Genomic DNA, 17381 nt, shown 5'->3' with positions numbered 1-17381 from the left:
TAAAGAGTCCGCCTGCAACGCAGGAGACACAAATTCAATCCCTGGGTTGGAAAGATCCCTTGGAGAAGGAAATGCAACCCTCTCCAGTATTCTTGCCTGGAAAATCCCATGGAGAGAGGAGCCTGGCAGATTAGAGTCCATGGGGTCACAAAGAGTCAGACACAATTGAATGACTGAGCACAGACACACACACACACACACACACACACACACACACACACACGCCCCCTGCCTAACTCCCTTGCCCAAGGATCCAGCTCAACTGCCAAAAATGAAAAGCATGACTCCCAGGGAGCATCGAAATGCTTCTCGGTCTCAGTGTCATAGTAGCTCCCAGGGACCAGGGTCAAGGTTGTACAAAATCCCTCTGTTTATGGGAAGATTCTACTAATTTCACTTAAGACATACATGCAGTAAGTGTGTTAGTCACATTGTAACACACTCCTTTAGGGCTGTGCGGTGTCAAACCTGCCCATCTATCAGTGGTAGCCTTGAACTGCTTTGCCTAAATCTAGACTGTCGGGGTGGAAGGGAGCTTAAAAGACTCACTTCTAGACTGACCTCTCCTTTTATCAGGTGAGCTCCTTGTTGCCCAGAACAGGTGAACACTTGCCGAAGGTCTTGAACTGTGAGTGACAGAGGCAGTGCTGGGCCCTGGTCTCCAGAGTCCGCATTCCTTCTCCTCTTTGCCATACTGGGAAAAGTGAAGTCGCTCAGTCACGTCCCACTCTTTGTGACCCCGTGGACTGTAGCCTACCAGGCTCCTCCATCCATGGGATTCTCCAGGCAAGAATACTGGAGTGGGTTGCGATTTCCTTCTTCAGGGGATCTTCCCCACCCAGGGATTAAACCCAGGTCTCCCGCATTGTAGGCAGACACTTTACCATCTGAGCCACCAGGGAAGTCCTCCCTACAAGTTACTGGCAAACCTAATTCCCACAGGACGAATGGCAGGGCTCAAGACTGTGCTATAACCTTTCACTTCCAAACCTGTAGATAAAGGTTCAGGGAGAAAGAAAACTTTTTTTTTGAGAAAGATTCAAAGGGCAATTTCAAAGTTGCTAGTACCGTCACTTATTCACTTATTTCCATCCATCATGTGAAGCAGGTAAACATTTGGAGCTTATTCAGTGGTAAACATTAACACGATTAAAGCTTCCTGCAAGAGATTTGAACGCTAAGAAGACTTACAGTCACACAGAGGGTTTTTGTTTTGTTTTGTTTTTTCACTTTTTTAACAGTTTGGCTGAAGTGTAATTGACATAGCCAAAAAAAAAAAAAAAACTGCAGGTGTTTATAATCAAGGTACTAAACATATCCGTCACCTCCACAAGTTTCCTTGCATCCCCTTGTACTTTTGCTTTTTTGTTGTTTGTTTTGGTTTGATTTTTTTTAATGTTTTCATAGGTTTTATTGTTGCTGTTTGTGATGAGAATACATTTGAGATCTACCCTCTTAAAAAAGATTTTAAGTGCGTGATATCGTATGGCTTATTATAGGCACTATGTGCCTGTGCTGTCATTCCAGTCGTGTCCAACTCTTTGTGACCCCATGGACTGCAGCCCAGTAGGTTTTTCTGTCCATGGGATTCTCCAGGCAAAAATGCTGGAGTGAGTTGCTGCACCCTCCTCCCAGGGATCTTCCTGACCCAGGGACTGAGTCCACGTCTCCTGCATTGCAGGCAGATTCTTTACCACTGAGCCACTGGGGAAGCCCTCTAGGCACTGTTTTGTACAGCAAATCTCTGTAAGTAATTCATCTTTGGGATACATTTTTTAACTCAGCAGATTTCAAAAGGTTAAATTTTTTTTATTATGCCAATATTAGTAAGAAAAGCAGGAAATTTAATTCCAAACATGATTTTTGTAAGTCACAGAGAGTTTTTTTTAATCTAAAAGAATAAACATAAAAGATATTTTAAAAGAAAAACTCTATTAAAGCATGGTGAAATAAGGCATAATTAAGTAACCACCATTAACAGATAAGTATTGGAAGAAAGGTACCAAACCATACCTGGAGGGAGTTTAGCAGAGTGATTGAAGGTGTAGGCCCTGGAGTCAGATCCCTGAATGCACATTCCAACCCTAGTTTAATTCTTGTGCCTCAGTTTCTTCCTCTGTAAAATGGGCTAAAAAGTAATTAATAAGAACCAACCTCATAGCTAGTTAATACATATAAAGCACTTAACCCAGTAATAGACTATGATAAGCTTTCAATAAATGTTAGCTATTAGGGAGTTCCTTAGCTCAGTGATTTGGACTCAGTGGTTTCACTGCCAAGAGCATGGGTTCAATCCTTGGTCGGGGAACTAGGATCCCACAAGTCACACAGCTTGGCCAAAAAAAAAAAGTTAGCTATTAATATTTATGTAACTCTTTAATTTTGTTCCAATTTGTGGATGTAGTAATTTGGACTGAACTTTATGGATAGCAATTTTGATATAAAGTCCAAATGAGTTCCTAACTGGTGTTTATATAAAATATACACAGCCACCATTGACATGCCTGTCGTATAAAGGTGGTGATGTTTTTCAAATCTGTTCTAAATCTGATTGGTTCCACTTTTAGCCATTCATTTATTTGCATCAGCTACTCCGTCAAGTTAGGCAGTTTACATCAGGAAGTCACAACCCTGTAAACTTGCAGAAAGCTAACCCTAAATTACGCAGTTTCCTGAGGGCAAATAACTCATGGGACTGTGATGAACAGTAAGAAACATGCTGCCATCAGAATTAGCCAACTGGGGTGTTTTCTTTTTTCCCATCTTATACTTGAATCCAGCCCACATGTGGTAAATGAAGGATAATTGGCTGTTCCGTTCATTCATTTAAAAGCTGAATCTATCCTCATTTTAGACCTACTTCTTCCTCTGAATCTAATGAGAGCGGTGAATAGATTTAGCAATGTCATAATGTAGTTTGAGACAGACCAATAATCAATTAAACAACCCAAATGTGATAAGCATTAGAGATAAGTCATGCAATGGTCTTGTGTGAACATGTAGAGAGGGACTCGTAACTCAGCCTGGGGAGGCTTTCTGGAAGTTCTTATTCTTTTTTTTTTTTTTTAATGTTTTTTAATGATTTTATTTATGGTTGTGCGCGGTCTTCATGCTGCGTGGGCTTTTCTCTAGCTGTGGCTCCTCTTGTTGCGGAGCATGGGCTCTGGTGCCCACAGACCTCAGTTCTGCGGCTCCCGGGCTCGAGAGCCCCGGCCCAGTGGCTGTGATGCATGGGCTCAGCTGCTCTGCCACGTGTGATCTTCCCAGACCAGGGGTGGAACTCGTCCCCTGCTTTGGCAGGGGGGCGATTCTTTACCACTGAGCCGCCAGGAAAGCCCTCAGGCATATTTTAGACTAGTTTTCCACGCTCCTATCTGGTAAGAGAGGCCTGGGAGCCGGGAGTCCTCAGCCACAGTGCTGGCTCTGCCATCAAAAGCTCTGGGGCCTCTAGCGAGCGCCTGCCCCTCCCTCAATCGTGTCTGACTCTTTGCCCACCAGGTTCCTCTGTCCATGGGATTTCCCAGGCAAGATTACTGGAGTGGGTTGCCATTTCCTTCTCCTGGAAGTTCTTATTCTTAAACTACTTTTTTTTTTTTTTTTTTGGTTGAGCTGAGTCTTTGTCAATCCTAAAGAAAATCGGTCATGAATATTCATTGGAAGGACTGATGCTGAAGCTGAAACTCCAATACTTTGGCCACCTGATGCAAAGAACTGACTCACTGGAAACGACCCTAATGCTGGGAAAGATTGAAGGCAGGAGGAGAAGGGAACAACAGAGAATAAGGTGGTTGGATGGCATCACCGACTCAATGGACATGAGTTTGACCAAGCTCTGGGAGTTGGTAATGGGCAGAGAAGCCTGGCGTGCTGCAGTCCATGGGGTCGCAAAGAGTCGGACACAACTGAGCGACTGAACTGACTGACTGACTGAGTCTTTGTTGCTGTGCGTGGGCTTTCTCTCGCTGCCATGAGTAGGGGCTACTCTTCGTTGCGGTGTGCGGGCTTCTCATGGTGATGGCTTCTCTTGTTGTGGAGCACAGGCTCTAGGCACACAGGCTTCAGTAGTTGTGACACGTGGACTCAGCAGTTGCAGCTCACAGGCTCTAGAGTTGAGGGCTCAGTACAGTAGGTCTGGCACATGGGCTTAGGTGCTCCATGGCATGTGAGATCTTCCCAGACCAGGGATGGAATCCCTGTCCCCTACATTGGCAAGTGGTTTCTTATCCACTGCCCCTCCAAGAAAGATCTTGAGCTAACTTTTGAGAGATGAATAGAATTTATCTAACTGGAGACGCAGAGAAGGACATATAGTAAAGGAGAACAGTATGTGCAAAGGTTCAGCAACAGACCAAGCCGCAGCCTGACTCAAAGCCCCCTGGGCTCTCCCTCCACCCCAGGGCTTCTGCATGCATAATAAGGAACTGAGAGCCCAGACTCTGAAAGCACTGATTCCTTAATTCGAACTCTGATTTGTGGTTTCTCTGCTGCTCTGCTAACATGGGCAAGATGCTTAATCTCCTTGGACCAGGTATTTAATCTCCTTGGACCTTATTTCCCTCATCTATAAAATGAGGATAATAATAATTACTACCTTAAGGTCTTAGGAAGCATTCAATGAAGTAATTCATGTAAAAAGTGCTTTTCACCAGTCTGGCACATCTTAGGTCTGCAGTTACTAGCAGGCACATCTGTTAGTAAGAGGCTAAGCTGATGTGTTGGATAGCAATGTGCAGGTTTGCTCATGACCTTGAAGGTGCAGAAAGAGAGATTCTTCTGTTCAAAAGAATGATTTCAAAAACCCATTATCTTTCTAAGCTAAATGACTGAAAGAAATGTAGTCCCCTCACCAGGGATATTTGCTGTTTTTCCAAAGGACCTGCCTACCCCAAAGGAGTGAACTGCTGACAGTTGAGGGAGGAAGGTGTTGGAGGGGAATAAGGGTGGATGGAAGAAGGAGGAAAGAGAGGGGGAAGGAGGAAGGCCTCTCTAGAACTATTCATGTCAGTCCTGGGCAGCAGCTGCACAGAAAGCACACACTAAGTGGTCTTCTACGAAGCACCTAATTACTAAGTTTCATGTTCTAAGCAAAGATGGAAGTTTCATATCAAGTTCACTAAACATATAGATTCTCCAATTTAGAACATTGACGCTTCAAACAAAAAAGGAGCTTACCTAATTCAACCTCATTTTGTGGAAGAGGAAACTGAGATTCAGAAAGGTTTTTTGTTTTGTTTGTTTGTTTGTTTTTACCCCTAAAAGAGCAAACATTTATTGAGCTCCTATGTGCCAGCAGGAAGCTTAAATTAATATTCAAAGTCATACACCTACTAAGTTTTTATTTTCATTCTCTATTTAATTAGAAACATTTTTTTCCCCAAATTTTCAGATTAAGTTTGTGGTTCACTAGGACCTCCAGATAATTCTTTTTGTTCTGATCACCTTGTCACTACAGGAAACTTCATGAACTCTTCACATATCCTCGATTCACAAGTCTCCTTGTGTCCTAAGTTTCATTTCTATAGTACCTACCCTTATTTTAAGGGTCTTGCCCAAAGGTGGGCGCTTAATAGGCATTTGATACATACTCAGGTAACTGGCCATCTGATTCTTACTTAGGAACACACATTTTCTACAACACCTTGGAGAATGGGCACAGGGGCCTACAGAGTAAGATCCCAGCTAACAGGAGTGTCAAGTGTACAAGGATGATGGTAAAAAGAGGAACTCTGTACTGTCTGGCCCTTAGACCTTACTTGCTTAGTCTCCCTCCACCTTCAGTGTTCTCAAAGTTGGAGAAAAGCCAGCTCTTTCAGGAAAAGAGTCTTGTTTACGACATGGGAACCAAGAGAAGTACGGATGTGTCCTCATAGGTTTCTGTTGGGCAATACAATTTCTTCCCACGTCGGAAGTGACTAGATTTCTTCAGAAGCACCTCCCCACTTACCTTCTGTATTTCAGTCCTTTCACCCTGCTGACTTGAACCTGGCTAAAAGAAGGGATGATAATCCTGAGATACTGCTGGTCATTCACCTCCAATACACACGCACACATGCGTATGCAGCATTCGCATCCGTGCTGTGAGTTAACTAGACATTTGGCCAATGTGTCCTCCAGACTGGCTTTTAATTTCACTGGGAGAAAGTTTCAACAATAGTTGTCTTTAAGGAAAGGAAAGAAATAGTGAAAAGAGACTGATCTATTTTATGATCTATTTGAATTTTTACTGATATCCTGTTATGATAGTGCTCTGAGGATGCGTGGGAAGATGTATGGGAACAGTACACACACACATCGAAATATTAGATAACATATACTTTTAAATTTTTAAATAAATATCTGAGATCAAAAGCAAAAGGAGAGGGGGTCTCTGAAGGTCAGACGTGAAAAGGAAACTCAGAGATGTACAGGCTTATCAAGAAGCAGGAGTTGAAACCATGGGAATCCAGAAGGATACTAGAAGTGGTCATACATCTTAAGGATGAGAATGATAATATCAGTGGGTCTACAGACCCTGTGTATGGATTCCCTGCAAAAAACCAGGAACCACGGAAGAACTGGCCCAGGCTTTCCTGGAGACAGAAAACATTTCCCAGCTCTGAGACATGACCCCAAAGTGAGCGGCCTGCCCTAACTATGGATAAAGAGGGCCACCTGAGGGACAATTCAGACTTACAAGTCTTGAGTAAAAATTGATGAGGTTCCAAATATGCCATTTGGAATGATGTGGAAACAAGGGATCAAGCAATAACAGCAAAAATTACCAAAAATGCTATGAACCATACGACCCAGTGGGGCCCCAGCAAGGACAGCCACCTGGTTCCCAGCAAAATTATTGAGAAAAGAACCCCAACAAGGCACATCATCATGCATTCTAAAACTGAAAAGATGAAGAGAATATCCTAAATGTTTCTAAGAGAAAATTTGATCACATACAATAGGTCAAGAATAGAATAACATCAGAAGTATTGATTGTAACCCTACAAGCTAGAAAAAATTAAGAAAAGCCTGCAAAACTCTGAAGGAAAATAAAGGCTAATCTAGAATTCAATACTCTGTCAAAATACTAATCACATGGGAGAACAGACTAAGACTTTTTTGAAAACTCAGGATCTCTAAAAGTTATCTACTATATGTATTTTTTCAGCAAAATCCAGTAGTAAAATGAAATAAGGGAGTAAACCAAAATTATAATGCCTCACATTTATATAGCACCTATGATAGGGTAGGCATTCTTCTAAGTGGAGTGTGTATGGTGTGTTTGTAGTCATTTACTTTAATCCTCATGGAGAATAGTTGAACATCATCATTATTGACATTTTACCAAGTGCTAGAGGGAGCTCAAATGATCTGCCACTAGTCATGAAGACAGTAAGCAGCAGTAGTCTGGCTTCAGCAGAAAGAGGAAGATTTAATACCATTCATGAAAGGAACTTCCTCAACCTGAAAAGGGCCTCCATGAAAAATCTTTAGCTAACACCATATTTAATAGAGACAGACTGAATGCTTTACCCCTAAGACTAAGAATTGAGCAAACTCTTACAACTTCTATTCATCATTGTACTGGAGGTTGTAGTCAGTGAAATAAGGCAAGAAAAATAAATAAAAGGAAGAAATAAGATTGTCTTTATTCTCAGGTGACATGATTGTGTACATACAAAGTCCAAAAGAACCTTTAAAAATAAAACTACTAGAACTAATAAGTGAATTTACCAAGGTCCCAGAATACAAGGTCAATATAGATAACTCAATTATATTTCTCTATAGTAAGAAAAAACTGGAAATTTTTAAAAACTAGATACCACTTACGTGCTGTGCTATACTTAGTCAGTCGAGTCTGACTCCTTGTGACCCCATGGACAGCAGCCCACCAGTTTCCTCTGTCCATGAGGACTTGCCAGGTAAGAATACTGGAGTGGGTTGTCATGCCCTTCTCCAGGGAATCTTCCTGACCCAGGGATCAAACCCAGGTCTCTCGCATTGCAAGTGGATTCTTTACCGTCTGAACTACCAGGGAAGCCCAAATACCACTTATAAAGCATTCAAATAACCATAAAATACTTAGGGATAAATTTAACTTTAGGAATAAAATATGAAACAAGATCTATGTACTAAAAACTATGACACATTGCCAAGACAAATTAGAAAAGATCTAGTAGTTGGGAAAAGATGCCATGGTCATGGATTGGAAGACTCAATGTTATTAAGATGTCAACTTTTTCCAAATTGATCTATAAATTCAATGTAATTCAGATAAAAATCCCAGCAGGACATTTTATTGAAATTAGCAATCAGATTCTAAAATTTACCTGGAAATGTAATTAAAGCTATTTAGAAAAAAGAACCAGGCATGGAGAATAACCTATCCAGATTGGAACAGGGGTATAAAGGGCTCCAGAGACGGGGTCTCCAAAAAAGAAAAAATAATTATGGATTATCTCAAATTTATTATCTGATTAATGTGAATGTATTGAGGGAGACATTTGAGAGTGATGTAATGAAAAGTACATGGGAAAATTCTGTCATTAATTCTAAAGAAAAGAAAACTTGTAGCAAAAAAGGAAGTGTAAATGTTGTACCCAACTGTGAATTACTTTTTATACAGTAAAACTGAAACACTGAATGCTGATTTAACCAAAAAGTATAGATCTATGTCCTGGAAGAATAGAAGAGGCAATGTTGTATTTTCTGGGACAGGAATAAAAGCAAGAAAAATGTGAAAGAGTGTTAAATCTTCAGAAGCCAAGATAGAAAGTCAATAGATGATATCCAAAACTCAGAAAAAAAAATCTCAAGAGCTAGCAGAATAAGCATAATATTTAGAAATACGTAGACCACTGTTGAGGCTTCCCTGGTGACTGAGTGGTAAAAAATATGCCTGCAGTGCAGGAGACATGGGTTTGACTCCTGGGTCAGGAAGATCCCCTGCAGAAGAAAATGGCAACCCACTCCAGTATTCTTGCCTGGGAAATCCCATGGACAGAGAAGCCTGGCAGGCTATAGTCCATGGGGTCACAAAACAGTCAGACACGACTTAGTGACCAAACAACAACAGACCACTACTGAATGAAACAGCTATGTGAGTTGAAAGTCACAGACTTTGACGTGGGGAAGTGGGACAGGAGGGCTGCTGCTGGTTTTCATTATAAACCTTGTAAATCTATTTCACTTTTATAAACAATGTCAGTGAAATATTTTGATTAAAAAAAAGAAAAACTAATTTTAGAAAGTTTGCATTAACATATTCTGCTTTTTTTTTTTAATTTTTCAATTCATTTCTACTCTCAAGGTTGGAAGAAGAACCTTGAGTTTAAAAACAAAACCCAGAATTTCCCTGGTGATGCAGTGGATAAAAATCAGACTGCCAATGCAGGGGACACAGGTTCGAATCCTGGTCCAGGAAGATTCCACATGCCTCAGAGCAACAACTACTGAGGCCTATGTACCACAACTACTGAAGCCTGAGTGCCCCGGAGCCTGAGCTCTACAGGAGAAGCCACCACAATGAGAAGCCCACGTGCCACTACAGAGTAGCCCCCACTCGCTGCAATGAAAACTCGTGCAAAGCAATGACGATCCAGTGCAGCCAAAAATAAATAAATAAAATACCAGGATGGAAAAACCAGCCGTGGGGAAAGCCCAGATATGAGCCACTTGCAGGTGTCTGGGTCAAACCCAGAGATCTTTGGCCTCTCCAATCTCTGCATGGAAACACCAATGGCTGTACAGGAATACCTCCTCAGTTCATTGCCCTTCACTTTGTTGTCCTTTGCAGATATTGTGTTTTTTTACAGATTGAAGGTTGGTGGCAACACTTACCTGAAGCAAGTCTATTGGTGCCATTTTTCCAACATTATTTGCTCAGTAGTGATCTTCAGTGTTACTGTTGCAAAGAGATTATGACTCACTGAAGGCTCAGATGATGGTTAGCATTGTTTTGCAATAAAGTATTTTTAATTAAGGTATGTACATTTTTTAGACATAATGCTATTGCACACCTGATAGACTACAGTATAAACAACTTTTATATGCACAGAAAACCAAAAAAAAAAAAAAAAAAAAACAGATGACCCACTTTATTTCCGTATTTGCTTTATTGTGGTGGTCTGGAACCAAACTTTCAATATTTCCAAATTACATCGGTACTCTTCATGACTTCTTGATTAGTGGTCATGTCTGGGATGACCCTTAGACCAAAGAGGATTTGGTCATTTAATTTCACCTTCATCTATAAGACTTCTCAGTCTCTGAAAGATCCTATAAAATACAAATTTCTGGAAAAGAAGCAATACTAAACCCCTATGGAACAAAATACAGATTATCAATTAATATTTTTGCTAGACTAAGAATGGGCTACTAGATAGGGAAACAAGGGCTGGTGAGGAGGCTGTGGTTGGTCAGAAGGGGAACAGTGTAGGGGGAAAAAGTATTATTCAACATTGTAACTTGAAGGCTGAAAACTTTTAACTAAACCCACAGAACAAATTTTCAAAATTTAAAATCAGCAAGCATGGGGACTTCCCTGGAAGGCCAGTGAGTAAGACTTCCTGCTTCCACTATCACAGGGAGAGTGGGTTCTATTCCTGGTCAGGGAACTAAGGTCCTGCATGTCACACAGTGCAGCCAAAAAAAATTTAAAAATAACTTTAAAGTTTTAAACATCAGCAAGCATTGTGCAAAATATACATTCACATCCCAATCTCTATCCCCTGTCTAATCCCTGGTGTTTACCCCATCGTTAATGCCAATTCCATCCCCGACTCGCTCCATCCCTGACCACCTGCTGCTCCCCTTGATCTTAAGATGCAGCCCATCCTGATGCCAGCTCCATCCTGGATGCTGAGCTCCTCCCCGAGGTAAACAGCTCCCTAACTTTGAAAGTGAAAGTAAAATCGCTCAGTCGTGTCTGACTCTTTGCAACCCCATGGATTGTAGCCTACCAAGCTCCTCCATCCATGGGATTTTCCAGGCAAGAATACTGGAGTGAGTTGCCATTTCCTTCTGCATTTCCCTAACCTTGACCAGACAGCTAATCCTTACACTATTCAACGATTAGAACACCAGTTTCTGATATTTTCATACATTATGTTACTTAAGTACTAACATCTCGGCATTCTTACAGATCTAAAATCCAAATCATTGAGCTATACCCAGAGAATTACACACTGCATTAAAAAAAAAAAAATCTAACTGAACAATGTTGCACTTGTTTGAAGAGAGTTCAGATGGAATCTTTGTCCTGAAAACATTTCCAAATTATTTTTTGCTCTTTGATTTCCACTTCGCAGGTTACTAGTGAGGGCAAGCATTTTTTCAAATGTGTTATTAGTCATCTGTATATTTCCACAGGCCCAATATGGATCCTTATTTACTTACTGAAGCCCCCGATGGAGTTGTCTTTAGGGCAGCAGAGGATGAAGGAAGGTGAGCATTGAGTTACACAGTAGGTGAGGTGGAGAGGGGACTAGGGGAGGGAGGGAGAGGAAAGGGAGGTTTCCAGGCCCAGTTCCTGCTTTCCTCCCTGGATTCTTTCTACATTCTTCTATCTTCTCCCCTGAATCAGAGGTATTTCTTAGGGCCTGAGCCCCTAACTCCTTCCTCACCAACCTACTTTTAGAGTCTCAAGCTGGACAGGCCAAGGTGTCTCCATCTGGGCCCCTGAGAGAGCATCATAGGCAATACTCCAGAGAGGATGGTGACCTTACTGGTGGTGCCTTTTGCAGCAGTCACTAACTAGATTAAATCATAGTGGCCAGTATTGTAGCCATTAACTCATCCTTGACATTCACTCTATTTCTGACACCCCTCCCACACTCCCACATTCATTCCATTCCCAAGACTTACTCCACACCTGGTCCCAACCCCATCTCCAACCTCCCTGAATCTCACCCCATCCTCAGCCTCAGTCTGTTTGTGGATCTCTCCTTATTTCTGACACTCATTCTTCTCTGATCATATCACAAACTACCATCCCATCCCTGGTTCCCCTACACTTCATCTCTGACTCCAACCTCAACCCCTGATCCCAGTCTCAACCTTGATCTAAATCCCATCTCTGAGCCTCACTCCATTCCCAACCTCAGACCAAATTATGCTTTTTCCTTAAGTTTTTTCCCAGGAGTTTTATAATTTTAGCTCTAATTGTAAGTCTTTGATCCATTCTAAATTAATTTTGTATATGATGTAAGGTAGGGGCCCACATTCATTCTTATGTATGTGGATATCTAATTTTCCCAGCACAATTTGTTGAAAGACCATCCTTTCCCCCTTAAATAGTCTTGGCACGCTTGTTGAAACTCATTTGACCATTTATGCTTAGGTTTATTCTGGGCTTTTTATTCTCAGGTCCTTATTATCCTTTGACTCCATCAGCCTAAGGCCTTTTCCCTCCTTTTCACAAAGTGGCTGCTTCAGCTCCACACATCATATCCTATAACCATAGTCAAAGTCAAGAACCAAGGATGTGTATGTGTGTGTGTGTTTTAAATTAAGAATATTTCCCAGGAGTCCCCTGAGCCCATTAGACTTCCTCTTAAGCAACAGTATGCTGAAGCCAGTTTGCACAAGCTTGTGAAAGCACATTATCACATTTTTTAGATTTTGTGAGCTTGTTGTTAAACACCACCATCCTTGAAACCAGCCATGGTGGTAGCATTTATTTATACCACAGAACATAGCAAATGCTACAAATCAGAACTTCCTCCCCACCAGGAGAGTGATTTACCAGCACATCATTATTTTTAAGTTTTATAAATCAGATCAAGATGATATGGCCACTCCTATCTTAAGGGAATCTTGGAAAATGAGTGTTTGTCATTTTCAGCCTCTCTCAAGGGAAGGGGACTTTCCTGGCTGACAAGGAAAGGGAGAGCTAGGGAAGTAACCAATGGTGTTTTACATTAATGGTTCCCATTAATGAGAACGTTTTGTAATCACTGAAAAGAATATCTTCAAAGGATGTCTGCCAGAAGATAGAGCACTATGGGCTCAGTGGTAGGATGCACCAAGCTCTATCAGTTGACATGGTGATTACAGCAAGAGGTGGGCCCAGGACAGGCTGTCTAGTCCATGTGATGGGGGCCTATTAGGGACATGGCCTCAGCAACTTCCTGTAACTACAATGGGGAGCTGCCTTGACATGGGACTGTGAACGGCCAGAGGACATGGGGCTTGGGATGATGCTGAGGGGAAGCGAGGAGCCCGGTGTGGAGTCTCAGAGGGTAGTAGATGTGTTCCCTGAAGAAGAGCCAACAAAGGAAGGCCTGCCATCCTTGGCCAGGAACTCCTTACTGATCAGGCCACGGATGGCCATGATCCTGAGGAGTCCGTGGCGAAACTTCTGGCCAATGAAGACGTAGATGAGGGGGTTGAGGCAGCTGTGCAGGAAGCCCAGGATCTCGGTGGCATCCAGGGCCCGGCCAATGTCGTTGCGGCGCTGACAGGTCTCAGCAATCACATGGGCCCTCATGAGGGTGTCCGCGATCAGGACCAGGTTGTAGGGCAGCCAGCAGAGCAGGAAGACGAGCACAACAGCAAAGATGACCCGCATGGCCCGGTGCTTGTGCCCCATTTGGGCTGAAAACAGCGTGCGCAGGGTGAATCCGTAGCAGAACAGCATGACCAGCAGGGGCAGGAGGAAGCCAAAGGTCTGGGGCAGGACCCTCATTATCATCCGCCATTTCGTTGTATTGGCACCCAGGTCCTCGTAGCAGACTAGGTCGGAGTATGGTGGTTGATAGGCCTCACGGAAGATGAAGATGGGCAGGGCCAGGATCACGGACAGGGCCCAGATGCCTAAACATATGAACTTGACCCAGTGCCGCTTCTGGGTCAGCGTGCGTGTGGCATGGACAATGGCCAGGTAGCGGTCCATGCTGATGCAGGCCAGCAGTAGAATACCGCTGTAGAAGTTCACTTCCTTCAGGAGTGAGACCACCTTGCACAGGGGTGTGCCAAAGATCCAGCCCTTTGCCTTGGAGGCGGCCCAGATAGGCAAGGTCATGGCAAAGAGCAGGTCAGCCATGGCCAGGTTCAGCAGGTAGACATCAGTGACAGAGCGACCAATCCGGCTGTATAAGATGACCAGCATCACCAGGGAGTTTCCCAGGAGGCTTAGCAAGAAGACCAGGGCATAGATGACGACCACAGCATACTTGTTGAGTGTCTCAGTGCTTATCTCACAGGGACTATAATCATAGTCTTCTGTGGGTGGCGTGCCGCTGTAATTTTCAAACTCATCCTCAAACCCCTCCCACAAATAACTGCTATTAGATAAATCTTTCAGGATGATTGTCATGGTGTGATCTGGTTGAAAGACTAGAAGGAAAGAAAGGTGATTTAGTAACTCAGATCCAAATCACTCTCATCAAGGATGTGATAACTGTTACTAGGTTATCTTGTGCTTATCTGCTAGCTTGGTAACTGAAGAGCCCTTCCTTCACCTCTGTCACAGGCTGCTTTAAGGATCAGCTTCATCGTGTTGTCAGCTTTCCAGAACCCCAAGGCCTAAATGTGGGATAATATGGACATACACACAAGGAAAAACATCAGCTGTTGGTTGGCCCCATAGTGGCATCAGGTTTACCTATAATACTGCCTCTGTGCTGACTTTGACTTTCTGCATCCTCAGCCATGTCTGGGCATTCAGATGGGAGGACTAAGTTGTTCTATACATTCAGGGAAGGGCCAGCATCAGGCAAAATGGAAGGAGGCAAACCTGCTCTAGGGCTTCCCAGGTGGCTCAGTGGTAAAGAAACTGCCTACTGATGCAGCAGATGTGGGTTTGATCCCTGGACTGGGAAGATCCCCTGGAGAAGGAAATGACAACCCACTCCAGTATTCTTGCCTGAAGAATTCCATGGAGCCTGGTGGGCTACTGTCCATGGGGTGGCAAAGACAAAACCTGCTCTCAGATGCCCCTTTCTATGCTATTTCCCCTCCATGGTATTCCTGGTGTTTTGTTTGTTTTTTGCTGTATTATGCAGCCTGCAAGGGCCCAGCAGCGAAAGTGCTGAATCCTAACCACTGGACTACTAGGGAATTCCTTTACCAATTCTTATTTAACCTTCTTAAAATCCACTGAGGGAAGACAATATAGTAATAAATTGCATTAGAGTGTATTTCAAGGGGCTTCTGCTGGTGGTCCAGTGGTTAAGATTCCCGCTTCCACTGCAGGGGGCACAGGTTCAGTCCCTGGCTGGGGAACTGAGATACCACATGCCACGCAGCACAGCTCTCCTCCTCAAAAAAAGTGTATTTTAAGCTTTTTCTCTAAAGGAGCAATAAATGTTTGGGTCCTCTGTCTAAAGAAAGTGTAAGCATTTAAGAGAAACCCCCATCATGGTCACCCCTTAAATACCCACAGAATTGTTCAGCACTTTTCAAATAACTTTTAAGGTTGTTAAACATTTATTGAAGCAAAATCTTACCAGAAGAAACAGACATGAAACAGACAAAAGCTCTTCTGCTGAGGAGGGTGGGTGTGCCCCTCTCTCCAACTAAGTAGTCACTACAGAGGCTGCTGCTGCTGCTGCTAAGTCGCTTCAGTCCTGTCCGACTCTGTACGACCCCATAGACGGCAGCCCAGCAGGCTCCCCCGTCCCTGGGATTCTACAGAGGAGGTTCCCACAAAACCTCCAGGGCTCTTCCGAGAACAATCTGAAAACCCTACAAATGATTACCAAGACTGGAAATAAGGATATCTGGTATCCAGTGCTCGTGCTGTCCTGATTCTGTCACTAATTAGCTATGTGACCTTGAGTGGGTCCTTTTACCTCTCCAGATTTCCATTTCCTCATTCAAATTGAGGGAGGCAGAGTAAATAACCCCTGAGATGTTTCCAAATCTGAGGTTCTATGAGTTCATTCAAACCCACACCTTTTAATATCTCTGCCAGGACTGCATTTTCACAAAAGACTAAGCCTCAGGGCAAAGCAATAAACGTCAAATCAGAAAAAGTCATCCTCTTCCCTAAAAAAGGGGAGATGTGGAATTTCCCTGGTGGCACAGTGGTTAAGAATCTGTCTGCCAGTGTAGGAGACACAGGCTTGATCCCTGCTCCAGGAAGAGCCCACATACCACGAAGCAATTAAGCCCGTGAGCCGCAACTACCACTGAGCCCGTGCTCTAGAGCCTGCAAGCTGCAGCTACTAAGCCCCTGTTCCACCACTACTGAAGCCTACGTGCCTAGAGCCTGTGAACCTCAACTAGAGAGTAGCCCCCACTCTCTGCAACTAGAGAAAGCTCCCGTGTAGCAACAAAGACCAGCTCAGCCCCCCCAAAAATTTTTTTAATAAATAAATATTTTTAAAAGGAGAGAGGTGTGAAAGGTGAAGGTGAGAAGACTGTGGCCCCCTGGTCACCATCTGTAGCCATGTATAAAAACAGAACTGAATACATGGTCATGAGGAAGGAGGCAGGGAGTCAATGGAGTACAAATCACAGGTCCCAGACAACCAGATGCATTTTCCAAAATATAGTCAAACTAAGTCACCCTGCCCCAGAAAAAGTCCTGGCAATCAGAGGTGGCTCCCTACCTGAGTCACCAACCATGTATGTCCAACTGTAAGAGCCTGGAACTCAGAGACCAGAGTGCCTTAACACTGAGAGGAAACTTGATGAATAAAGAATAGGGAAGCCTCGTCACAGCACAGCTCCTCCTTGGGCCCTGCCCATGTCTATATTTGGAGAACAGGTTAAATCAGGGGGTCACAGGCTATCAGAGACTCACAGGGTCCCTGTGTCCAAGCAGGGGAACCCTAGGTGAAGATGGAGTTAAGGATCCATTATCTGAATTCTCCACTCTGTGGATGGCTATTGTCATTCTCTTCCTTTTCTTGCTTTTATTTCCGTTTGAAAGCTTCCAACTTGCCTGACCTGAATAAAGGGGAAAGAACTTGACTTTATATAGTACAGATTCTAGCAGTCCGTATGGGAGGGCCTTGTAGGAGCCCTCCACCACCGGGGTGGGGTTGATGGCTAGAGGACAACCCAGTGGGAAGGAGGTCAAAGACTGAGTTGTGTTTGGACAGCAAACATGCAGTGTTTACTTCAACTCTAGGCTTCTTTGGGATGGAGATGTTGATGGAGCTTTGGAGGAAGAAGCTCCACCACCACCAACGAAGAACTGGTTGATTAGAATTGCCCTGAGTCTGGGGGCCACTCCTGGAGTCTGGCTGGACCACAGGGAGACCAGCAGAGCTGGGGCCAATGGTGGTGATTGGAGGAGTGGTGGTAATGTCATTCGCCACGCTCTCAGTCTTGACGGATGGCATCTCTGGGAATCTGCCTCAGCTGCTCCCAGCAACTAATGTCTGTCCTTTAGCTTTACCTCTGGTACTTCGGTCACTTCTTCCTTATAACAGGAACCCTATTGTCCTGTAATG

General features: G+C 43.5%; 1 protein-coding gene across 1 annotated transcript; it reads right to left on the bottom strand.

The window, feature by feature from the left end:
• Positions 1-10062: 10062 nt before the first annotated feature.
• On the bottom strand, positions 10063-16608 carry CXCR1 (C-X-C motif chemokine receptor 1). The gene is made up of 2 exons (XM_005889642.2): positions 16533-16608; positions 10063-14313 (listed from the first exon to the last, which is right to left on the bottom strand). The coding sequence occupies exons 1-2, from the start codon at positions 16546-16548 to the stop codon at positions 13211-13213; spliced, it is 1119 nt and encodes a 372-aa protein (XP_005889704.2). The 5' UTR covers positions 16549-16608; the 3' UTR covers positions 10063-13210.
• Between the last annotated feature and the right edge of the window lie 773 nt (positions 16609-17381).

This window comes from Bos mutus, chromosome 2 (genome assembly GCF_027580195.1).
Source record: "Bos mutus isolate GX-2022 chromosome 2, NWIPB_WYAK_1.1, whole genome shotgun sequence".
Lineage (NCBI taxonomy): Eukaryota > Metazoa > Chordata > Mammalia > Artiodactyla > Bovidae > Bos > Bos mutus.
The sequence above is the reverse complement of the archived record's forward strand: the minus strand, read 5'-3'. Positions and strand labels throughout refer to the sequence as shown.